This window comes from Zingiber officinale, chromosome 5A (genome assembly GCF_018446385.1).
Source record: "Zingiber officinale cultivar Zhangliang chromosome 5A, Zo_v1.1, whole genome shotgun sequence".
Lineage (NCBI taxonomy): Eukaryota > Viridiplantae > Streptophyta > Magnoliopsida > Zingiberales > Zingiberaceae > Zingiber > Zingiber officinale.
Window position 1 is genome coordinate 72,523,924 of NC_055994.1, and position 26,015 is coordinate 72,549,938.

General features: G+C 39.3%; 1 protein-coding gene across 6 annotated transcripts in view; it reads right to left on the minus strand.

Moving 5' to 3' along the window:
• LOC121980583 overlaps nucleotides 1–26,015 on the minus strand; it is a 91,261-nt gene that overhangs the window by 11,527 nt on the left and 53,719 nt on the right. Inside the window, exon 1 of one of the 6 annotated variants that reach the window (XM_042532689.1) lies at nucleotides 16,047–16,088. The exons of 4 other annotated variants lie outside the window; for them this stretch is intronic. In XM_042532689.1, coding sequence (XP_042388623.1) covers nucleotides 16,047–16,061 — 15 coding nt within the window. In that variant the 5' untranslated portion in view covers nucleotides 16,062–16,088. Of the gene's footprint in view, nucleotides 1–16,019; nucleotides 16,089–26,015 lie in introns of those variants that run through there. One more of the 6 variants, XM_042532688.1, reaches the window with a different exon arrangement.

Below are 26,015 nucleotides of genomic sequence, written 5' to 3' on the forward strand. Positions count from 1 at the left end.
GAGGTGCCTCCAAGTGATGAATATCAATGACTACTTCATCCCAGGAGTCGATAAAATGCCCCCTGGTGCTAGGAATAAATTAACAATCATAGTATTCAATTACCTAGCTATTCCTGTGCTTTTAAAGTGTATAAAAGGCTTTTCCTCCTTCAAAGAAGGAGATCTTTAGTGAACTTTCAACTATCTTAGATTAGCAACCTCCTCAGTTGTAAATCAAGTATAATTTTTGAACCTCTTTATTTTATGTTGATTAGTTTAATTATTTAATTAATTTGATTATCCTTGTTAAATAAAAGTAAGAGATCTGGCTAACTTATTTTTCAGGGCTATTCACCTCCTCTAGCCAGCCAAACTCAGGCCTACAATTGGTATCAAAGTACAACCACTTCAAAAGGACTAATCGATTGCTAAATTAAGGAGACAATGGTCAGACTAAGTATTTACCCGTCAAAGTTCAAGAGGGAGTTCACACTTTAGAAATGATGGATAGAGATATTTTTAAAAACTAATTTTAAAATTCATTTAATAATTAAATATAATTTTATAGTTCCCAGAGACCAATATGGAGAAGGAAAGGAAGAGCACTTATGGAACAAGAAGGAGCAGAATAATTTTGTGGTAAATGGGAAAGCTAAATACCACTTGGTAAAAGTTCTTCTACACTAGGAAGTCAATCAGAGTGAGATCTACGACTCGACAAAAGAACTCTTAGAGAAATTCCTAGAGTTTCATGAAGGTACCTCCGAAGCCAAGCTCGTAAAACGAGGCCTGCTCCGGAATGAACTGACGAACCTCCAACTAAAAGGAGAGACAGTCGCTCAACTACCCGCCAAATTGAAGGAGATGATCACCAGACTCACAAATGTCGAAAAATGATAACAAATAGAGACTCCCTAAGGTATGCTCTTAATGTTTTCCCAAGGACTCCGGATTGAATGTCAATAATCGATTCCTACTACATCTCGAAGGATCTAGAGGTAAGTACATTAGAAAGTTTATTTTCTACATTAGACTTCACAAATGTAGATGCGTAGGACTAAGAAAGGAGCCTAGTCAGAATATCACCCTAAAAGCAAAAAAGGGAAGAACCAGACTCTGAAGCTTCTCTCAATGAAGATAAAGAAGCTTTTCTGGTAAGAAAGTTTTCAAAATTTTTAAGAACTAACAATTTTGACAAGAGAAGACAACAAAATCCCTTCAGAGTAAGAGCAAAGTTCAGTGTTATAATTTCCAAGAAGAAGGACATGTCAAAGATAATTGTCCGAAGTTGAAAAACAAAGGAAAGGATAAAGGGCCAAGTAAATCCAAGCATAAGAACCTGAAAGCAACGTGGGATGAGTCCTCATCCAAATCCGAGCTAGAAGAATATATTGGGTTAGAACTGATGGCAAATTACCATGAAAACATCAAAAACTCATCTGAAATGAGCATCGATAAAGGGGGAGATGCGTTAGAAGAAAATAGTAATGAAGAGGAAGCAACAGACTATGAGAACAACATGATAAGTACGCTCCTTACCTCCTGAAAAGTTGTACGACTTTATAAAAATACTATTACCAAAAGGTGTGAAATCCATTGGTTGTAAGTGGATTTTTAAAACCAAACAAGATTCAAACGGTAATGTGGAAAGGTATAAAGCATGTCTTGTAGCTAAAGACTATACTAAAAAATATGGGATTGATTTTAAGGGGATATTTTCTCTAGTTTCAATGAATAACTCTTTTATAATGATCATGGCACTTGTGACACACTTCGATATAAAACTCCATCAGATGGATGTTAAGATAGCTTTTTTTCAATGGATACATTGACAAATCAATCTATATGGTGCAATCATAATACTTTGTATCAGGAGGTTCAAAGAGTTTAGTGATAACCATGATTTTTCTATATTATTTTGAATCATAATGCATGTTTTTATTGGTCTATTCATAGCTTTAACTCATATTTGCATTACATTTCATAATTGCATTTGATTTTGGACCTAATGGCAATTAGCATATTTTCATGGTATTTGATGCTAATATTTGTTTATTATTTTGTAGGCATCAAAAGGGTCATGGACCCGATCAAATCAGACCGTATTTGGGCTCAAATCAAGGGCTTAATGAGGTGATCAAACCTTGGAGCATTATGAACCGTCCATTGAAGATTGGAGATATCTGAGCCATCCGTCAAGCATCTGGTCCATCCGTCCTAATGAGGAGCAGATCTCATCCATTGATGAATGTCCAAAAGTTTTGATCCAGATCTGACCTCATCCAGCCGTTGATCAAGCCCCGGATTGTTCTGGACCATCCGATCAGATGAGGAGGGGTTTAAATCCCGCGAGAAGCTATAGTGAGAGCTGGGCTCGAGTTGCGATTTTTGCTACAATACTATCTTCTTCTCCGCCGCGACGCCGAGCTTCCCATTCCTCAATTCCAGATCCAGATGTTAGCATACTTCACCGGCGGCGATTCCTGAGCTCCGGCGATCATCGTCCGAGGGCACAAAAGCGGCAGGGGCGTTCTCCAGTCCGCGCAGTTGAGCTCTGTCCATTCCACAATCTGGATGCAGGGGCATTCTCCGATCCACGATTTCCATCATCGTCGGAGTTGTATGGACGATTTCTGAGGCTCCGACGGCATTCCCGTTTCCTCATTCCATCAGCGACTCCGGGATCGATCCGATCAATAGATTGGTGTCCGCAAATTCCAGAAATCGGCGCTGTTTCATTGTGCTATGTGAATTCCATTCGGGTGTGAGCTGTATGGCCGTTCTCTGAGGCTGTGATCATCCGGTGGATTAGTTGGAAGCTCAAGATTCAAAGCTGATCACCAGAAGGGCGTTCTCTGCGGTGGTTCTGTAGTGACAGCAGGGTGAAGAAGCTACCGCAAGGATTTGGGTTTGTGGAATGATTAGGGTTTAGATTTCTTTGTTTTGTTTTTGAATTGCTATTGAACTTGCTCAAATCCTCAGATCTGATTCATTTTTCTTGCTATTTCATTTTGTTGAATTTCTTTCTCAAATCCAATTCTGAATTCCGTTTACAGCTTTATTATTGTTGAGTCTGCAATCTAAAATCTGTTTCAATTATTTGTAGTTTAGTTAATTGCTAACCTTTTTCTTTCAGTTTTGTTTAGTTAATTGTTTGTAGTTTTGTTCCATTTACAAATTCTAGCTCAATACAATTGATCTTATGACTATGATCTAGCATGAATGTTTGATGTTAAACTTGAGCCCTAGAATGTAATTTCTGTTCAATATTGATGTGTTGAGCTTGTGAGATTACCTGTTGTTGTGATGAAGATGAATTCGTGAATGCTTAACTGGAGAATTTTGTGTGTGTTCCTTTGTTGGAGGTTGCTGTGATTAAGCATTTGAGTTTAGTTTTTGAATTTGATTATAGATGTGAATGGAATGCTAATTTGGATTCTATGAGTTTGATTGTTGATTATATTTGTGTTTCTGAATTGTGGATGAATAAGAATCCAAATTTAATTGACACGAAGTTGTTGAGATGAGTGTATCATGTGAAGATGAGAATGAACCTTGTTTGATTTAATTCTTGATTATAGAAGAATTTAGTTTGAGTTGTGAATCGAATGGAAGTGCTAGCTTGACCTTGTGGATGTGATAACTCAATTCGAATCAATTTTAGAATTTTCACACACTCACTAGTTATCCTTGGAAAAAAAATACGACTTGGGACTCCTTACTACACGTGATTACTTTAATTACAATGAGTTCTAATCTTTATTAATTTGGAGTACCTCGTGACATGCAAAAAGGGCGACACCAAATTTTGGCGTTGTTGTCGGGGAAAAACTAGTAGTGTGTGTTAATTTTAGATTGATCATTGAGTGATTTAATTTTTAGCATTTTTCTTGATTTGATTGCCTATTCTTTTTGTATTTTCATGTTGGTTTATTCTTGAATTTTTAAGTGCTTTTACTGTTCATGTTTTCATGTGATTGAAACTTTATGCTCTTAAATCTTCTAACATTGATTGCTAGTGTTGTAGTGAAGAACAGGAGATTTCTTTAGCATGGATCCATATTTTCAGAATTTTGGATGTGGAAAGGAAAGTTATCAGTGTTTTCAACCTAAGTGTCAGTTTTACCCATACATGGATCAATAAAATAGGTATGAGTCATTTCCTAATGGTTTTAATGCTAATTGGGTGGATAATTCATGTTTCAGGTATGAAAGTGCACAAGAACCATTTATTGAGTCATATCCAACCTACCAGAGTTCATATGGGTTCTAAGAAGTTTCAACAAATTTTATGTCACAATCTTTTCAACAAAATGACCCTCAGATGGATGAGTCAACATGGAAACTCAAGGAGATCATGCAACAAATGAGTGAGCATCAAGAACAGCAATTCTCAAGGATACAGAACTTACAGTTACAGTTAGATCAGATTGCATCATCTATTAATCAGCTGCAAGCACACAACTCCAACGGAGAGATGGAAAGTAGTGATTCTGTCAGGCCTAACCCTACTCCCATTACTTCACATGATTTTTCTAGTATTTTTTGTGATGATTATGTAATTATGCAAATTTATGATCCTACTGATTTTGTTGTTGAAGATGTTATGAGTAATTCAGGTTCTGAACATTTCTTTAAAGATGATTTAAGTGTAGGGGAATGCTTATTGGAAGCAATACTTCAAGAATCACCAAGAAGTGAAGATGTAAGTGTAGGGACTTATGCTATGGAGCCAAGCACCCAAGAATCACTACATGAGGATGAACATGCACTAGAACCAGAGCTTGAGCATTTATATGATGAAGAGGAGGTAACAATCACCACTCCAGGTACCTATGAACATGACAAGGTTAGTGATTTTTGTGATTTTTCAGAAAATTCAATAGAGGTACCATTTATTGATTTCATCAGTTGTGATTCATTTCCTGATATATCTTCAACCCACACTAATATTCTCCTATTTTCTTTTCATCTCACATGTGTATGGGAGGGTTTTTCTTTTGTTGATGTTGCAGGAGAATACAAGATCCCGGAGTGGATGCTTGAACTGAACCGCCTAAGACCTCCAGAAAGAATTTGCAATGGAAAAATGGTCAATAAAAAGAAATTGATTGCAACCAAAAGTACTCCATCCCCAGTGTGGATTTTGTTGCTAAATCTTCTTCGACCGCCGAAATTAAAGGGGAGTTGGTTCTAATTTTGCTTTATCTTGTATTTTAATTCATGCTTTGTTAATAAATTCTTTTTGATGAGACTTTCTTTAGTTTCATACTTACATTTGCACATTTGCTTCCATACTTTGCATTTAGTTGGTATACATAGCATTTTATTTGAATAAAAGTCTCCATGAATTTTTCTAGTGATACTTTTAAGATGATAAAAGTCTCTTAAATTTGATCATCAATTTTAGGTCATTTGACTTGATTGAATACTCTACTTACATGACTTTGGTTAAAATGGTAGTGAATTCCAATTTGATCAATTGAGCTTGATTGCATATAAAATTACCTAGGACTACTTCAAGCCTACACTTTATTTTCTTATAGTGTGGCATGCACTTTCAACAATTGAAACTCTAGAACTTGCTTTGCTTCTTTTTAAAACCACAATAGCATATGTATGCATGAAAAGGAAGGATGTTTGTCATTTTTGTTTCATCATAAATTCTAATTTCTTTCTCCACAATTTTCTCAAAACATTTTCATCTAGCATTTTAACCTTTGAACATCTTTGCTTGTCATGTTTCTATTGAGAGTGTTGGTTGAATTCTTGATGAGTTAGATTATGCAAGATGACAAAGTTTTAAGTGTGGGGGAGGATTGGTATACATTTGAAGATGTTGAAGGTTTTGGATGGCTTCCTGGATTGAATGCTAAATCTAATTGTTCTTTTAGTCTATTCTTGGGAAGAGCAAGCTTCAATAGTTTGGAATTTTGGAAGTTGATAATATGGTGATACACTCAACATCTTAGGAAGTTTTTGAATGCTGAAATCTTATTTTCAGTGCTAAATGCAGGAATTGAAGCAAGTAAACTGTTACTGAATCTACGAACAACAGATTTTTATTGAGGTTGGAAAGAGTTACTATGAATACTAATGAGGAGCTGATGTCTTTGAATCTGAACTTCTGAAGTTAATTTTCTCATATCTTGATCCATGCATATTTCAGAGAGGAATGGAGAGATTGGAGCAATTACAAGAAGCAGAAATTGACAAGAATTCAGAAGCAGAAAAGAAAACTAACTTAGCTAGTGTGGAAGCAATAATGTATCAAGAATGTAAGAGCAGTATCAAGAAAAGAAGAAGATATGGTAAAGATTTCAAGAGTGAAAGAACAAGTGGAATTCTTGGTGTACTTTTATTTCTCTATTTGGAGGAAGGATTTAGTTCACTCAAAACAGTGAAGAAGTTTTGGAATCAAAATACTTGCTATGTGCCAATATTTAAAAGTTGATGAGGATCAGTGATACATTATGGAACAAGAGCAGCAGGAGAGAATTCAGTTTAGATTGCTATAAAATATGTGTTTCGAAATGCTATAAGTATCTTACAAAACAGTGAGGAGGTTAAAATTCAAGTAGAGTTTTTTGTGCCATTGACAGTAAATGAAGGCTGAAGTGAGCTGTAGAGGCAGAAATGAAGGAAGATAGTGATGTTTTTGATTGGCAATTCCTTAAATCGATGCTACTAATAGTTTAATGTTATTTGTTATGTTTACTTCATAGAAGCTAGCATGTTTTGGACGATGGAATCAGGGTATTCTGGAGTTGGAAATGTAGAGGAAATAAATTCTGAATCTGCAAAATCAGCTATACTTCAGAGCTGTACATAATTTAATCCTTGAGTTTGGTCCTGTGTTGTTGCTGTGATAGAATTGAAATCTATTGATGCTGAAATTTCAGAAGTGGTTTCTGAAGTTCTGTTCAATGTAAAAGTGGAAACACCTTTAAAGAAGTTGAGGGAACAAGTGCTAGTTCAAGAGCAGACTTGGAACTGAATTTCAAAGAATCTATGGATGTTTCAACTTTATGAACTCTTGCTGAGTCTGAATTATGAACCTGAGTTAGCTGTGATGCAAGATTAAGGAGCATGTTTTTCAAATTGAGGTTGTAAGGGCAGATCAGAAGTTGGACAAAATAAGGGATTTGATCTCTTGATTTCATAAGTGGTTCCTGAAATTCAGTCTAAGAAATTGAAATTTGTTGTTCCTGGAAATAATTTTCTAAAGTTCAAGCTATTTAGAAGGAGAAATTCAAGAGAAAGAGTTGCTAAATAGTCCAGCTGTTGATAGGACAGATTTATAAAAATTTGTTGGTGGGAGTAGGAAGCTGATTTCAAGTATCTGTTGCTGGAATTTTGGAGCAAGAGCAACAAAATAGAAGCTGCAACTCTCTAATTTATGTGTGCCAGTAGAGCTTGAACCCATTCTGAAACAGGAAGGCAGTGGTAACAATTCAGGACAGCAAGCAAGATCTCAACATGCTGCAAAGGGGACCAGAAAATCCAATTCTTGAGCTGGCCAATTCCAAAAATCAGCAAATGTTTGCATTTTGCAGTTCCAGCAAGCTCAAGAATTGTGCCAAAGACTGATACATTTGATGTGAGAGTAGAAAAGCTGTGAATGTATGGATGGTTTTTAAGATGGAAGAACTTAATGGAGAGCAAGTTCAAATAACTTGGAATTCTGGAAATTGATACTATGGAGAATCTTTTTATAGAGCTATAGAAATCTGGTTGTGGAAGTGTGTAGGTGATACTAAGTTGAAGAAGGATATGGAATGCTAATGCATGCAAATGATTTCAGAACCCTGCACAATCTGACATTAATTCATAGAAGCATCTCAGATTTGAAATCTGTCATTAAGGAATTATGGAATGCTAAAGAGGTTACTAGAATTTGCAAGGGAAACAATTAACAAAGTGGAGTACAATAATAGGACAACTGCAGGATATGAGAAATGCTGAACTTTGTATCAAAAGTGTATCAAAATATTAGAAGCAACATCTTAACAAGGAAGAAACTCGAGTTAAGTCCTATATGATTTAGAACAAATGGTATTCCAGCCTTTTATGTCCTTTACAAATTCAAGAATTTGAATCTGAAATTTAGTAACTCAATTGACAGAATCCTGAGACAATCTGCTGCAAGAAACTGTGAGATGGCTCAATACAATTCAAGTTATCAGTATGCAGTATGAAGGAAGTGGCAGAGTTATTTAAATTTCAAACTCTGAAAATTGCATAGCTTCACTTCACTGCTGGGAAGTAGAGGTTGCTGTAATGCAGAGTTTAAAGCAGCTGTTAAACTTTAGAATTTTGCATTTGACAGCAAGGATACAATCTACAAGCTATTAGCAGAATTTCAAAAGAATTTAACCAGATTAATGAAGGATGCATTCAAGATTACCAGAATTCAAATTGATGAAATAGAAACATAATTAATCTGAGATGTTAAGAGGAATTGCAAGGGAATGATCAAGATGTTCATCAGAGAAGAAGAGCTCAAGAGAGGTCGAGGAATGGAAAGCTAATGAAGATTATCAAATTTGGAAACACCAAATTTCATCAAGGAAGTTTAGGTATGACACTTGAGTTCTTGGTGTCATTTGGTGTTCACTTCTTTTCAAGATTGTTATAATTCAATGCATGAAATTTTAGTGACTGTGTTTCTTGAAACTACACAACTGGATTAGCACAGAATTATCAAAGTTCCATTTTCATATCAATCCGGTTGTGAACCATTTGAGATACAAATCAAAATTCAAGAAGATTTTTAAGGGTAGGTGTCAGCTATGATTGTTGTTGGCTTTATGATTGTTGCTACTGATGAGTAAATAATTTTTGTTTGGATCGTAGCTGAATGAAGTAACTGTTGGGATCTTAGATGGCTAGAGGGGGGGTGAATAGCCTCTTAAAAACTTAAACACAAATTTCTACAAAGAAACTTGTTAGCACAGCGGAATTAGGAAACTAAAACAAAGAGGAAACAAGCACACTAAGACACAGATTTACGAGGTTCGGGGATAACTTGCCCCTACTCCTCGGCGTGTCCGTAAGGTGGACGACCCCTTGATCTTCGGTAGATCGCACCCCGGATAAATTCCGGCTAAAGATCCTCCTTCTCGGTGGAGTAACCTCTCCACAAAGTCTCAAGAAATATATATGTTAAAGCACAAGACTTACAGAGCTCGGTGGCAAAGAAGAATGAACTAACGCTTACAACCACGTGAGGATCAGTGGAAACAGAGAACTCACAGATAGCAGTTTCTCACCTGAGAGCTCAAGAACTTAGCACACCTCAACGATCAACAGAACGTTTTGTTTTCTTTTTTTCACTTTCTTACTTTCTTGTTGTTCTTTCCTCTCGCTTTTTACTGCTTCTTAAGCCCCTGTTCTCTGCTGTCACGGATCGTGGTCAAACTGCACAGAATCATCGCTGCAGCCAATCCCTCTTCCTCCTTACTTGGTTCTCTGAACTCACACCAATGAAATCACAGTCTTCACTGGTGTCTTCTGAGCTCGAACCAATCACCAGGAGTCAAGCGGATCGCAGCCAGATCACACCAGTAGCCGTTGATGCTTCAAATGCACCATGCGCCGCGAATCACAGCAGAAAGGCCATTTGTCGTATTCCTCTTATGGACTTAATTTGAAATTAGGCTTGGAATGATACCTGTGATCCTGCAAACTCAAAAGCTAACAGCACAGAGGGTTATATCACATGAATCGAGCAGATCAAATGCAGTGGAGGAATCGCAGAACAATGAACAAATCTGATTGTGTGTGGATCGGTCACAGATCGATCCATGGACCGATGAGGACATATCACGATCGGTCGCATTATCTGATCGGTCTTGGAGCCGATCGGGCGCATGGATCGGTCTCCATGGCCGATCCGCCTTCTTCTCTTCGCAATACCATCTCGATCGGTCTCAGACCGATCAGTTATCTCGATGTGCTCGGTGTTTCTGATCGGTCTACCGATCAGATACTCGATGTGCACTTGAGTGTTTCTGATCGGTCACCGCACGATCCATGGAAACTTTCAGTTTCCGATCGGTCTGCCGGCCACCGATCCATCTTATGTCATCTGGATCGGTGCGCCGACCGATCCAATGTACCATGGAATGTCCACTTAGGTCCCTCTCGACCTAATCCGGAGAACAAACTACCGAGCCTCTCCGACTTCGTCCGGTCCGGAGAACGAGCTACCGAGCCCTCTCCGAGTCCGGAGAACGAGCGAGCCCTCTCCGACTTTGTCGGGTCCAGAACGAGCTCACCGAGCCTCTCGACCTAGTCCGGAGAACAAGCTACCGAGCCCTCTCCGACTTCGTCCGGTCCGGAGAACTAGCTACCGAGCCCTCTCGGCCTAGGCCGGTCGGACCCGGCCCTCTCCGACCGTCCGGTCAGGAACGAGCTACCGAGGCCCTCTCGGACCTAGTCCGGAGAAGAGCTACCGAGCCTCTCCGGCTTGGTCCGGTCTGGGCCCTCTCGACCTAGTGGGAGAACGAGCTACCGAGCCCTCTCTGACTTCGCGTGCCAAGTTTCCAACGTGGACTTTTCCCTTCCACTTGATCAACATTGATCATTAATCAAACCGAGTTTAATTAACATCTGATACAAACTTAAATCCGTGTCAACATCAAAACAACAGCCAGGTCAGACTGTATCAACAATCTCCCCCTTTTTGTTGTTTGACAACACGATTTAAGTTTAGATCAGAAATGTTCTTATTTTCATAATTTTAGGGGAATCAAGATCCTCCCCCTAAGATGAATACACCACGATGTAAGGAAGTCAATAACGGGAATCAAGATCCTTCCCGTTATCTTCTCCCCTAAAATCAAGCCTTCATACATCTCTAAACTTAGGTATCCTCTCCCCCTTTGTCAAACACCGAAAAGGTGCAAATGAGGTGACAAAACTTAAAAGGCTCCCCCTTAACCCATACTGTCTTTTTCTTAATGCACCTAGAGTTCCCTCTAAGTGTATTATATGACAGTAAGAAAGAGATAAGATACAATCAAGTCATGGCATAGGAACAGCATATTAATATGAACTGAAGCATAAGAAAAAGCAAGAAATAGACAAATGAATAGCAAAAATATATGAGTAGCATAAGTATCCAGGTCAGACAAAGATATCCAACAAATAGCATCCAAAACACAGACAGGCAAAGTGACACACAGAATGTATCAATCAATATCCTCAACAGGGGGAACCTCATCATCATCTGCGGGAGGCACGTAACCCTGAGGCGGCATGCTGGAGCTCGAAGGTGGATGACCCGAGAAATGCTGCGGAGGTGGGTAGTTGGCCATCCAGCCCAGAAGCAGCTGCTGTGTCACCAACTGCTGACTGCGTAAGTCATCGTAGCGCTGGTCGATCCAAACACGCAGTCTATGGAGCTCAGCAGACAGCAGCTCATCGTGCTGATCGAAGCGGCTCTCTAGCTCAGCGATCTGCCAGCGCAGATCAGGATCGGCCTCATCAGCAGCAGGAGGAGGAGCAGCAACCTGTCGAGGAAGTGCCCGTGGTAACTCTCCCAGACCTCTCCCATCCTTCCACCGAACAGCCCCATTCTGTCCCAAGATACCGGACTTGGAAAATGCCCGTTTCCCAAGTCTGCAATCCTGTCTGACCATCTTCACTATCCTACCCTTAGACACATCTATCAGAAGGGTCTCGAGTCAATCTGTAATTATATGCCCATAAGGCATATAAATAGTGGAGCTGCTAGGCTGAGTATATGAGATGATCGAAGAATAGATGCTGAACATAATGTCAAAGTCGAGACACCGACGCAACCCATAAAGCATCAAACAATGATAGGGTCGGATCTCTGCTAGAGGTTTGGATGTGATTAGAAGAAGACAGTTTGTGACTATCTTAAAAAGAATATAGTCAGGGGCAGATAGTCGTAGAGCGGCAAAGGTGGGAAAATCAACATCCAACTCATCCAGTCCACCTGGTCTAGGATGACCGAAGAAGTACTCATAGATGGAATCAGGTGAGACATCAAATGGAGGAGGTAAAGGATCGGGTAAATCAGGATAAATGGGAAAAGGATCTCCTGAACACATTCGGCAACCTAGATACCCAAAGAATTCTACGACGGAGAAATCGATAGTTCTCTTAGCGACTCTGGATCTATAAGCACCATCACTGGCCTGATGAAGATTGTTGTAGAATTCAGATACTAGGTCATAGTTGATGTCCCTTTCTAGGTAGACTAACGAGTCAAGTTTATAATAAGCCAGGGTTTCGGATACAGAGGGACAAAACTCATCCATGTACTTTCGATCCACAGATCGACATGGGAGTAGCTTGAATGTCCTCTGTTGAAACACTTGTTCAAACTGTCGGTTCGGGAATCTCGAAGAAGAGGAAGGTTGAGGTCGGGAGGGTGCCTGGGACTTGGATTTCTCAGCAGATGAATTAGACGTACCCTCACCGGCTGATTTCTTCCTAAATAGGTCAAAAATGGGACATGGTCGGGGCAAAAGGGAGTCCACAGGAGCCACAGAGTCGAGAACCGAGACAACACACAGAGATACACTGTGAAAAGAAACTAAAATGCCAAAAATGAACAGATTTCAGGGAGAAAGGAAGTTACCTGGGCGCCATTTGAGGCGATCAGAGGTCGATCAGTGATAGGTGGAACTCTCCTGATCGGTCGTAGAGACCGATCAGATATCATCCTGATCGGTCCCTGGACCGATCAGTGTCTGATAATCAGTGATTTCAGTCTCTGAAATTCGTATTGAAGGCTCTGAAACTTGGTTCAACAACTTCCAAGTTCAGAACCTAGGATCTGAAGAGCCCACAGATTATATTCAGTGATACCAATGAATATTTCCTAATGATGAGCACTAATGATTTGGAATTATTTAGGGCTCGAAAGTTTCAGACACTTCATAACAAATGTGTTGAATCTCAAAGTTTCAAAACCAGAGAAGTTTGTTTTGTTTGTTTGCTGAAACTATGATCTATAGTGAACCAAGGTAATAAATCTAACTCAGGCTATCGGTTCAAAATATATCCTTGCTATGAGTAGTTACAAGTTTGTCAAAATATGTCAAAATTTCTTCACCAACTTGTCCTATTTTCAATCAAAATCAGGAAGGTATCAATCAAGGGTATCAATCAACACATCAACAAGGTTAGATGATTTCTAGACACAGGTCCAACCAAGATTCCTTGGTTGGAATATATGAGTAAGATCTAGGAGCCAAATACACATGAATTATGTAATGGCCTTCCCCATACTCAATTTATGTTTCTTCAACTTAATTATTCAAGGGATGCATGATACATTTTGAATAATTTGGTTGATCCTAGCATCTCACCCCATATTTAGCAAACAAAAATAATTTGTTAAACCTTATAGTTTGTGTGAGATGTCCCCAAGTTGCCCAAATTAATTTTCCAATTTCTCTTGTAGTTTTAGTTGTCCTTATTGATCATGATGAAATCCTAATGGCCTATTAAGCCAAACACATCCCCAATTCTCTCCTTAAATGACTAAATTCATTTTCCGGAAGGGGTTTGGTGAAAATGTCGGCTAAGTTTGACTTTGACTCAACATATGTGAGTGCAATGTCTCCCCTAGCTACGTGATCTCTAATGAAGTGATGACGCACTTCAATGTGTTTGGTCCTTGAATGATGGACTGGATTTTTCGTTAGGTTTATTGTGCTAATGTTGTCACACAACACTTGCACTCCTTTATATGAAAGTCCATAATCTTCTAGAGTGTGAATCATCCACAACAATTGTGATACACTCTCTCCCATTGCAATGTATTCAGCCTCGGTCGTGGAGAGAGCAACACAATGTTGCTTCCGACTTGACCAACTAATCAACGATGAACCTAAAAATTGGCAACCCCCACTAGTGCTTTTCCGATCCAATTTGCATCCAGCATAATCGGAATCGGTATAGCCTATCAAATCAAAAGACTCCGTACGAGGGTACCACAGTCCTACTCTAATTGTGCCCTTGAGATATCTTAGAATTCTCTTAACTGCAGTTAAATGAGATTCCTTGGCACAAATTTGATATCTAGCGCACATGCCCACAGCAAAAAGTATGTCCGGTCGACTAGCTGTGAGATATAGAAGACTACCGATCATGCTTCTATATTGCGTTAGATCCACTGGTTTCCCACTCTCATCATTGCCAAGACGAGTGTTTGTCGCCATTGGAGTGGATACTTCCTTAGAGTCACTCATTTTGAATTTTTTGAGCATCTCTTAAGTGTATTTCGTCTGATGGACATAAATTCCATCTCGAGTTTGTTTGATTTCAAGTCCAAGGAAGAATGTCAATTCTCCTACTAGACTCATCTCAAACTCACTTTCCATGTGAGAAATAAAGTCATTCAAATAGCCCTTGTTATTTGAGCCACAAATTATGTCATCGACATACACTTGGGCTACAAAAATATTTTCACCATCTCTACGCAGAAATAGTGTTGGGTCTATTTGGCCTCTTACAAAATCCTTTTCTAGTAAATATGTTGACAACCTTTCGTACCAAGCTCGTGGTGCTTGTTTAAGCCCATAAAGTGCTTTCTTGAGCTTGTACACGTGGTTTGGAGGTTCGGTATTCACAAACCCCGGTGGTTGTTCAATATAGACTTCTTCTTTAATAAAACCATTTAAGAAGGCAGATTTAACATCCATTTGATAGAGCTTGAAACCTCTATGTGCAGCAAAAACGAATGGACTCTAATCAGGCCACGGGAGCATAAGTCTCATCATAATCGAGACCTTCGACTTGACTATAGCCCTTGGCTACAAGTCTTGCCTTGTTTCTTACAACTTCTCCCTTTTGATTTAACTTATTTTTGAAGACCCATTTAGTTCCAATAATGGTGGTCTTCTTAGGTCTAGGAACTAAGTCCCACACTTGGCTCCTTTCAAATTGACCTAACTCATCTTGCATAGCTATGATCCAATCAGGATCGCGCAATGCCTCATCAACTAATTTTGGTTCAATCTCTGAAATCAATGCGACTTCATTAGACTCATTTCTAAAGAATGACCTAGTCCTAACCCCTTGTTGGATGTCTCCCACAATTTGGTCTTGGGGATGACTAGTGGCTATCCTAGATTGTCTTGGTGTTGGTGGTGCCTCATGAATGGTCTCACTAGGCACAGGCAAGGACTCAATATCAGGCAAAGGATCAGATTGAGTTCTTTGTTGCCTTTGCTCATTATCATCAGAGTCAACTTCGACTCTTTCTATGTTTCGATCATTCAAACTTAGCCTTCTAAGTTCAAATTGAATTTCTCCTACATCCCTTGATTGATCATTTAAGTTAGGGATTTCTTCAAAAGCTACATCAGAGGACTTTTCAATCAATTTAGTCCTATTGTTGTAGACTCGATAGGCTTTGCTGGTGAGCGAGTACCCGACCAGTATCCCTTCATCAGCCTTGGCCGAAAATTTTCCAAGATGGTCCTTGGTGTTCAAAATAAACACCTTACAATCAAACACCCTAAGATGTTTAATTGTAGGGGGTTTTCCAAACCAAAGTTCATAGGGAGTCTTTCCTAAAAACCTATGTATCAGGATTCGATTTTGCACATAGCAAGCTGTATTTACAGCTTCAGCCCATAAGTAACTCGGTAGTGAGTACTCATTGAGCATACTTCGTGCAGCCTCTTGTAAGACTCGGTTCTTTCTCTCCACAACCCCATTTTGCTGTGGGGTCCTTGGAGTAGAGAACTCATGCCTATATCCCTTTTCTTGACAGAATTCTAAAAACCTATGATTTTGAAATTCCCCACCATGATCACTTCTAATGGTTTTAATTGTTGTTGATTTTTCATTTTCAGTTCTTCTACAAAAGGAAATAAAAATATCTATGGTTTGATCCTTAGTTTTCAAAAAGAAGGTCCATGTATACCTAGTAAAGTCATCAATAATCACTAAACAGTATCTACTTCCATTTAATGAAATAACACTACTGCAATCAAACAAATCCATATGTAATAAGTCTAAGGCAGTAGTTGTACTTACAACGCTTTTACCTTTATGAGGCGCTTTAGTTTGCTTACCCTTCTGACATGCATCACACAATTTGGTCTTTTGGTACTTGATGCTTGGTAAGCCTCGCACTAACCCTTTGTTGACCAGCTTCCGGATATTCTTCATGTTCACATGAGCCAACCTCCTATGCCAAAGCCACGATTCTTCTTCTTTTGACATGAAACACTTAGCAAGAGCATTAGTAGCACTTTTAAAAGAAACTTGATAAATGTTATCTACCCTTGTGCCTACTAGTACCGTGTCAAGTGTGTCAATGTTTTTGACTAGACATTGACTCGAATGAAACTCAATTGTGTAACCCGTATCACACAATTGACTGACACTTAGGAGATTAAAAGTCATCCCCTTGACTAGAAGGACATTCTTGATTTAGAGATATTTGGATATATGAATGTCTCCAACCCCTATAACCTTAAGGCTACCATTATTACCAAAGGACACATTACCTCTATTTTTGTTTTGAATGGTAGAAAATAGTGACTTGTCCCCGGCCACTATCAACAAACCAAGTTGATAGACGCTCCCCCTTTACCAATGCCTACAAGACACGAAAGATAGATGTTTTAGGTACCCAAATCTTGGGACCTAATGCATCTACAATGAAAGACTTAGGCACCCATGCCTTTGTTACCTTCTTCCTAGTCTCATGAACCCTAGGAACATGCGATCTATGAAATTGGGTTCTTGACACTAAAGAAATAAAGCTAGACTCCTTAGGTTGGTATCCTAATCCAGCCTTGTTGTAGACCGCCCTTTGGGCATTTAGAATCATGTCTAGGGTCTTAGAGCTAGTTGAGAATTTTTCAAGCATTTTCTTGAGTTTCTCAACCTCACCCTTCAAGGCCTTGTTCTCATCCTCAAGGACCTCTAGATGTAGGTCATCAACCCATCTTCCCTAAGGGCCCTCAAGTTTTCTACTTCTTCTTTTAATGATTTATTTTCTGTTTTTGATTTTTTATGCAAGGTAGACAAATGTGTAATAGTCTTATAGCATTTTTCTAAGTGAGAAGAGGTTACCTCTTCATCATCCGAAGATGATGAAGCCGCGGCTGAAGTGCTTGAGTCATCACTCTCGGACTCGGACTCCTCCCTTGCCATGAGTGTCAATTGCCGAGTACTCTTCTCCTTCTTCTCTTCCTCCTCCGATGAGCTTGAGGAAGATTCATCCCAAGTGGCCTTGAGAGCTTTCTTCTTCTTGGCTCTTTCCTCCTTCTTTTTGGCCCGTTCCTCCTTCTTGAGTTTTGGACACTCACTCCGGTAGTGGCCTTTCTTGCTACACTCATAACATGTAACATTAGTCTTATCGATATTTTGATCATTAGGTTTACCTTTTCCTTTGTATCTTCGGCTTCTTCTCATGATCCTCCTCACAAAATTTGCCATCTCGCTTGATGATGATCCACCTTCATCATCGGACTCGGAGGAGGATGTAGATGAAGAAATCTCTTTCTCCTTCTTCTTTTCCCTCTTTCTTCTTCCATCCTTGTTCTTTGGTCCTGCAACTAAGGCAATACCTTTCTCTCTTTGACCTTTGTTAGCAAGTTCATGAAGTTCCATTTCACAAAAGAATTCGTCTAATTTAATAATGGAAAGATCCTTGGAAACCTTGTAGGCATCTACCATAGATGACCACAAGGCATTCCTTGGAAAGGCTTTAAGAGCGTACCTTACTAGATCGCGATTTTCCACGCGTTCATCTATGGAATGTAGACCATTGATGATTTCCTTGAACCTCCCATGTAGTTCACTTACCGTTTCATTTTCCTTCATGGTGAGATTTTGTAGTTGATTCAAGAATAGGTCCCTCTTGGCTATCCGAGAATCTCGAGTTCCTTCTTGGAGCTCGATAAGCTTGTTCCATAAATCGTTTACACTCGAGAATGGACCTACCTTGACGAGTTGGTCCTTGGCAATCCCACATTGTAAGGTGACTACCGCCTTGCCATCGGCTTGCCCTTTATGAGTTTGTTCGGTAGACCACCTTGATGAATCGAGTTCCTTACCTTCTTCGTCCTTCGGTGGTGTGAATCCTTCCTTGACCGAGAACCACATGGAGATATCAGTCTTGAGGTAATACTCCATGCGGCTCTTCCAATATTGGAAATCTGCTCCATCGAACAAGGGTGGTCTGTTGGTGCTGAATCCTTCCTTCATGGCCATCTTCTTGCTCCTTAGGATGTTAGTCCAGATGAAGAGCACCAGGCTCTGATACCACTTGTTGGGATCTTAGATGGCTAGAGGGGGGGTGAATAGCCTCTTAAAAACTTAAACACAAATTTCTACAAAGAAACTTGTTAGCACAGCGGAATTAGGAAACTAAAACAAAGAGGAAACAAGCACACTAACAAACGGATTTATGAGGTTCAGGGATAACTTGCCCCTACTCCTCGGCGTGTCCGTAAGGTGGACGACCCCTTGATCTTCGGTAGATCGCACCCCGGATAAATTCCGGCTAAAGATCCTCCTTCTCGGTGGAGTAACCTCTCCACAAAGTCTCAAGAAATATATATGTTAAAGCACAAGACTTACAGAGCTCGGTGGCAAAGAAGAATGAACTAACGCTTACAACCACGCGAGGATCAGTGGAAACAGAGAACTCACAGATAGCAGTTTCTCACCCGAGAGCTCAAGAACTTAGCACACCTCAACGATCAACAGAACGTTTTGTTTTCTTTTTTCACTTTCTTGCTTTCTTGTTGTTCTTTCCTCTCACTTTTTACTGCTTCTTAAGCCCCTGTTCTCTGCTGTCACGGATCGTGGTCAAACTGCACAGAATCATCGCTACAGCCAATCCCTCTTCCTCCTTACCTGGTTCTCTGAACTCACATCAATGAAATCACAGTCTTCACTGGTGTCTTCTGAGCTCGAACCAATTACCAGGAGTCAAGCGGATCGCAGCCAGATCACACCTTCAAATGCACCATGCACCGTGAATCACAGTAGAAAGGCCATTTGTCGTATTCCTCTTATGGACTTAATTTGAAATTAGGCTTGGAATGATACCTGTGATCCTGCAAACTCAAAAGCTAACAGCACAGAGGGTTACATCACATGAATCAGGCAGATCAAATACAGTGGAGGAATCGCAGAAACAGCGAACAAATCTGATTGTGTGTGGATCGGTCACCAGACCGATCCATGGACCGATCAGGACATATCCTGATCGGTCCGCAGCTTGTCTGATCGGTCATGGAGACCGATCGGCTGCAGTGGATCGGTCTCCAAGCGATCCCCGCCTTCTTCTCTTCGCAATACCATCTCCCGATCGGTCTCAAGACCGATCAGTTACCTCGATGTGCTCTTGGTGTTTCTGATCGGTCTATAGACCGTCAGATTACTCGATGTGCTCTTGGTGTTTCTGATCGGTCACCGGCCGATCCATGGAAACTTAGTTTCCTTTGGATCGATGCGCGATCAACATCTTATGTATCCGGATCGGTGCCGACCGATCCAATGTACCATGGAATGTCCACTTAGGTTCCCTCTCGACCTAATCCGGAGAACAAACTACCGAGCCTCTCCGACTTCGTCGGTCCGGAGAGCGAGCTCAGCCCTCTCGGCCTGGTCCGGAGGCGAGCTACCGAGCCCTCTCCGACTTTGTCGTCCAAGAGCCGTACAGGACCCTCTCCTCATGAGCAAGCTCCGAGCCCTCTCCGACTTCGTCCGGTCCAGAGAACGAGCTACCGAGCCCTCTCTGACCTAGTCCGGAGAACGAGCTACCGAGCCCTCTCCGACTTCGTCCGGTCCAGAGAACGAGCTACCGAGCCCTCTCTGACCTAGTACGGAGAACGAGCTACCGAGCCCTCTCTGACTTCGCGTGCCAAGTTTCCAACTTGGACTTTTCCCTTCCACTTGATCAACCTTGATCATTAATCAAACCGAGTTTAATTAACATCTGATACAAACTTAAATCCATGTCAACATCAAAACAACAGCCAGGTCAGACTGTATCAACAGTAACTTGAAGTATTGAATTGCTGAATGTTGTTAAAGGTGTCTGAATGTTGGAGGATACTGAATTCTTCTTGTTATTGATTAACTTCTCATAACCATTCTTAAGCAAAAATAGCTGCAATTCATACAAAAAATCAGACTTGCTTTGAGAGCTGTTGTTGGTGTCCAGAAAATCTGTGCTAAGCTGGAATTTGTTGGCAGAACTTTGCAGAGTGTGCAGAGACACTGGAATTCAGCTGATAGTAGATGTAGCTGATGATGAGGAAGTTCTTAGTGTTTCATACCTGAAAAGAGACACTAGAATTTAATTGCTGAAACTAAGGAGCTGGAACTTTGCAGAATTAGTACCCAGATGCAGGAATTTCTGAAACCTTATCATTATTATTGGAGATTTTCTGTGAGATGATTCATTGTTGTTTCAAGCTGAAGTTAGCTTGAAATATGATTCTGAAATTGAATTCTGGCAATCTGAAATTCAAAAATTAGCTTATCTTATAGAGTTCTTTGATATCAATTCTGAATTTGATTGTTGAACTCATTAATTGTAATGTGCAGAAAGGAAATCAGTGGCTTCAAGAGTGTTAATAAATTGGATACATATGGTGTTTCATTGTTCGAGATGACCAATGTTTCAAGTGTGGGGGAGCGAATTATTCTTCATGATTTGAGATTGTTTTTAACTTCAAAATTCTAGAATTGAAGTGTGAAAAAAACAGTGAAAAAAATGGCAAGACAAATAGTATCAAGGTGTGAAGAAAGAGTATCAAGATTCTATGTTAGTCATCAAATTGAAGGGGAGGTTAGCTTGGTCTTTTGAATTGATAAAAACAATTGGTATTCATCTCTTTTCACATCAAAATGGTCAACTCATCAAGTATATTCCTCCAATACTCTCATCTTCTCATTTTCTTCATTAATGTCTTTTCTGTTGCTACTACATTCATTTCAATTGCTCTTCTTGCTTCCATTTCAATTCTTGTTGATAAATCCTTTTGATTCATGTATGCTATGTTTATAGTGGTGGAGAATTAGAAAATAAACAAGCTTATGGTAGTGAAATGTTATGAGTGACATTGAGTGAGCTCCACATATATGTAATTTTGAGTGTGAGGGCTAGAATAGGTGAATACCTTGTGAGATTGCAACTTGTTTAATTTTTCAATTGGATTGAAACTACCATACTTACTAATTATTGTTTGAATTGTATTCATGATTGTTTGTAATCTTTAAAATGATCTTAGTTAAATTCTTTTTACTATCTTCTAGGTATTGCTAGGGAAATTATGTGGAGATGATTTTTAGGTTTTCTTGACTTGAACGGGACGTCCAAAACTATGTGTGTGGGATTTGATAACCATGATTTTGCTATATTATTTTGAATCATAATGCATGTTTTTATTGGTCTATTCATAGCTTTAACTCATATTTGCATTACATTTCATAATTGCATTTGATTTTGGACCTAATGGCAAATTAGCATATTTTCATGGTATTTGATGCTAATATTTGTTTATTATTTTGTAGGCATCAAAAGGGTCATAAACCCGATTAAATCAAACCGCATTTGGGCTCAAATCAAGGGCTTAATGAGGCGATCAAACCTTGGAGCATTATGAACCGTCCATTGAAGATTGGAGAGATCTGAGCCATCCGTCAAGTATCTGGTCCATCCGACCTAATGAGGATCAGATCTCGTCCATTGATGAATGTCCAAAAGTTTTGATCCAGATCTGACCTCATCCAGCCATTGATCAAGCCCCGGATTGTTCTGGATCGTCCGATCAGATTAGGAGGGGTTTAAATCCCGCGAGAAGCTATAGTGAGAGCTGGGCTCGGGTCGCAAATTTTGCTACAGTACTGTCTTCTTCTCCGCCGCGACGCCGAGCTTCCCATTCCTCAATTCCAGATCCAGATGTTAGCATACTTCACCGGCGGCGATTCCTGAGCTCCGGCGATCATCGTCCGAGGGCACAGAAGCGGCAGGGGCGTTCTCCAGTCCGCGCAGTTGAGCTCTGTCCATTCCACAATCCGGATGCAGGGGCGTTCTCCGATTCGAGATTTCCATCATCGTCGGAGCTGTATGGGCGATTTCTGAGGCTCCGACGGCACTCCCATTTCCTCATTCCATCAACGACTCCAGGATCGATCTGATCAATCGATTGGTGTCCGCAAATTCCAGAAATCGGCGCTGTTTCATTGTGCGATGTGAATTCCATTCGGGTGTGAGCTGTATGGCCGTTCTCTGAGGCTGTGATCATCCGGTGGATTAGTTGGAAGCTCAAGATTCAAAGCTGATCACCAGAAGGGCGTTCTCTGCGGTGGTTCTGTAGTGACAGCAGGGTGAAGAAGCTGCCGCAAGGATTTGGGTTTGTGGAATGATTAGGGTTTAGATTTCTTTGTTTTGTTTTTGAATTACTATTGAACTTGCTCAGATCCTCAGATCTGATTCATTTTTCTTGCAATTTCATTTTGTTGAATTTATTTCTCAAATCCAATTCTTAATTCCGTTTACAGCTTTGTTATTGTTGAGTCTGCAATCTAAAATCTGTTTCAATTGTTTGTAGTTTAGTTAATTGCTAGCCTTTTTCTTTCAGTTTTGTTTAGTTAATTGTTTGTAGTTTTGTTCCGTTTACAAATTCTAGCTCAATACAATTGATCTTATGACTATGATCTATCATGAATGTTTGATGTTAAACTTGAGCCCTAGAATGTAATTTTTGTTCAATATTGATGTGTTGAGCTTGTGTGTGTTCCTTTGTTGGAGGTTGCTGTGATTAAGCATTTGAGTTTAGTTTTTGAATTTGATTATAGATGTGAATGGAATGCTAATTTGGATTCTATGAGTTTGATTGTTGATTATATTTGTGTTTCTAAATTGTTGATTAATAAGAATCCAAATTTAATTGACACAAAGTTGTTGAGATGAGTGTATCATGTGAAGATGAGAATGAACCTTGTTTGATTTAATTCTTGATTATAGAAGAATTTAGTTTGAGTTGTGAATCGAATGGAAGTGCTAGCTTGACCTTGTGGATGTGATAACTCAAATCGAATCAATTTTAGAATTTTTACACACTCACTAGTTATCCTTGGAAAAAAATACGACTTGGGACTCCTTACTACACGTGATTACTTTAATTACAATGAGTTTTAATCTTTATTAATTTGGAGCGCCTCGTGACATGCAAAAAGGCCGACACCATTTAGTTTACAAACTTAAGGACTTTAAGGAGACCTTTTCTCTAGTTTCAACGAAGGAATCTGTAATGATGATCATGACACTTGTCGCATATTTCGATATGGAACTCTATCAGATGGACATCAAGATAGCTTTTTCTCAATGGATACATTTAGGAATCAATCTATATGGTGCAACCAAGATACTTTGTATTGGGAGGTTCAAAGAGCATAGTTTGCAAATTTAAGAAGTCCATCTATGAGTTAAAGCAAGCTTCTCATCAATGGTACCACAAATTTCATCAAATAATCATCTCATTTGGTTTTGAAGTGAATGTGGTAGATGATTGTGTGTATCATAAGTTCAGTGGAAGTAAGAATATCTTCCTAGTTCTATATGTTGGCAATAATTTACTTGGCACAACTGATATAGGTATGTTAAACGATGCCAAGAAATTTCTATCTAGATATTTTGAATAAAAGATCTTGGTAACGCGTCTTTTGTACTAGGAATCCAAATACACCAAGATCATTCTCGAGGTATTTTTGGATTATTGCAAAGGAGCTATATCAATAAGGTGCTTAAAAGATCTGGTATACAAGATTACAAACCAAGTAACACCCCGGTTGCTAAAGGAGACAAGTTTAGTCTTAAATAGTGTCCTAAAGGAAGCCTCGAGACTCAAGAAATGCAAAAGATTCTCTATGCTTGGCCGTAGAAAGTCATATGTATGCTCAAGTTTGTATACTTTTAGATATTACATACATTGTTAGAGTATTGGGCAGATATTTGAGCAGCCCAAGAATAGATCATTGTAAAGCAGAAAAGAGGGTAATGTGATATTTAAGAGAACTAGTGATTACATGCTCACATATAAGAGGTCAGATACTCTTGAGATCATGGGATATTCTGACTCTACTTTCATGAGATGCCAATATAGCATGAAATCCACTTCAAGCTATGTTTTTCTATTGGCTAGTGGAGCTATCTCTTGGAGAAGTGCCAAATAGGCACTGACATCTTCTTCCGCCATGACAGCAGAGTTTATAGTAGTTATGAGGTTCTAATCATGGAATATGGCTAAAAAATTTTATGTTTGTATAAGAATTATTTTTGGATTTTAATAAATCAGTTGTATTACATAATAATAATAATAATAATAATAATAATAATAATAATAATAATAATAATAATAATAATAATAGGAGCTCGATAAAATTAAAGCACATCGATATCAAGTTCCTTGTTGTGAAAGAAAGAGTACAAAGTGGATAGATTTTGATAGAATACATAGGCACAAATTCCATGATAGCAGATCCTTTTATGAAGGATTTACCACCCAATATCTTCTATGAGAAAACCACTCTTATGGGTGTTATTCAATTTGGTTAAGTCTAGATCTAGTTGGATTTTGAACTATATATGTTTTCTATATATATTTGGTTATATTGTGGAAACTTATGTATTTAGATATTTTCTGATCAGATATAAAGTCCAATGTTTACTTCATTATACTTTACATAAGTTAAAGTATTGATCTCACTTTGGTTAAGGAGGATCAGTTGAAAATTAACATAAATTGATCACCTTACATGTAATTTTCATGCCACATATTCAGGATTAATCTATTTTATTTGATTTTATTGATGTGCGTAGCCATTGATAGTTTAGTTGTGATAGAACTTTTTGATTAGATATAAAGTTCAATGTTTACTTCATTATACTTTACATAACTTAAGTTAAAGTATTGATCTCACTTTGGTTAAGGAGGATCAGTTGAAAATTAACATAAATTGATCACCTTGCATGTAATTTTCACGCCACATATTCAGGATTAATCTATTTTATTTGATTGTATTGATGTACATAGCCATTGATAGTTCAGTTGTGATAGATACAACAAAGACTATATTAATCCTGTTAGTACCCCAAGGTAGTTTTGATGTGATCAACTAAATCAGGTTAGGTCCTGTTATGGTTTAACGCTTGTGTCTAAGTGTGCAGGAACTTAGGAGTATAGGAAGTCGAGTGAAAGATGCAGCTAGTGAGAAGGACAACATAAGAGAGAACCAAGGGGCTTGGTGCATCCGAGGGACGAAGTGCTGTGGAAGAGTACGCAATCGAACGAGAAGGAAGTGCGCGGCATTTTCGAGGGACGAAAAGCCAGAGCGGAAGGTTGCTCGAGAAGGCTGGAAAATGGATTCAGGTGAGCCCTATTCCATATGGCTGAAATCACCCAAGCGAGTGAAACTAGAGCAGAAGACCTAGACAAATACGAGCGGAACCGGAGTAAAAAATCGGGACCAAAAAGTCAACAAAATGTTGACTTTTTGGTCCAGGCACCCGGACCCCCAGGATAGCCCGGGGGCACCTTATTTTAGCATCGTTGCTGATATGGGTTTAGCACGGTCCAGGCGCCCAAAACTGGTCCAAGCGCTCGGACCAGAAAAACTATCTAAACGCGATGTGCCACATCCCGTTGCGACAGGATTAAAATTTTATCCCCCTCCAGGAGCCTAGAACCCTTCCAGGCATCTCGACTAGGGTTATAAATACAATCCTGGTCTCAGAATGTCAGGACAATACTTGTAGTTAATTCTTCTTTAGTTTTGTTTTGTAATTAAGTGTTTCAACTATTGTAAGAGACTTCTCCGCCTGAAGGAGATTATTTAGTGAGCTTCAACTTTCTTAGTTTAGCAATCCCTTGATTATAAATCAAGTAACCCTTTTGTGCCTCTTCTTTTTCAGTATCTTTTTTTTTTGTATGTAAGTGTTAGACTAATAAAGTTATAAAGTTCAAGAAGAGATTTTGTTTGTTTTTATTGTGCAAGTTATTCACCCCCTC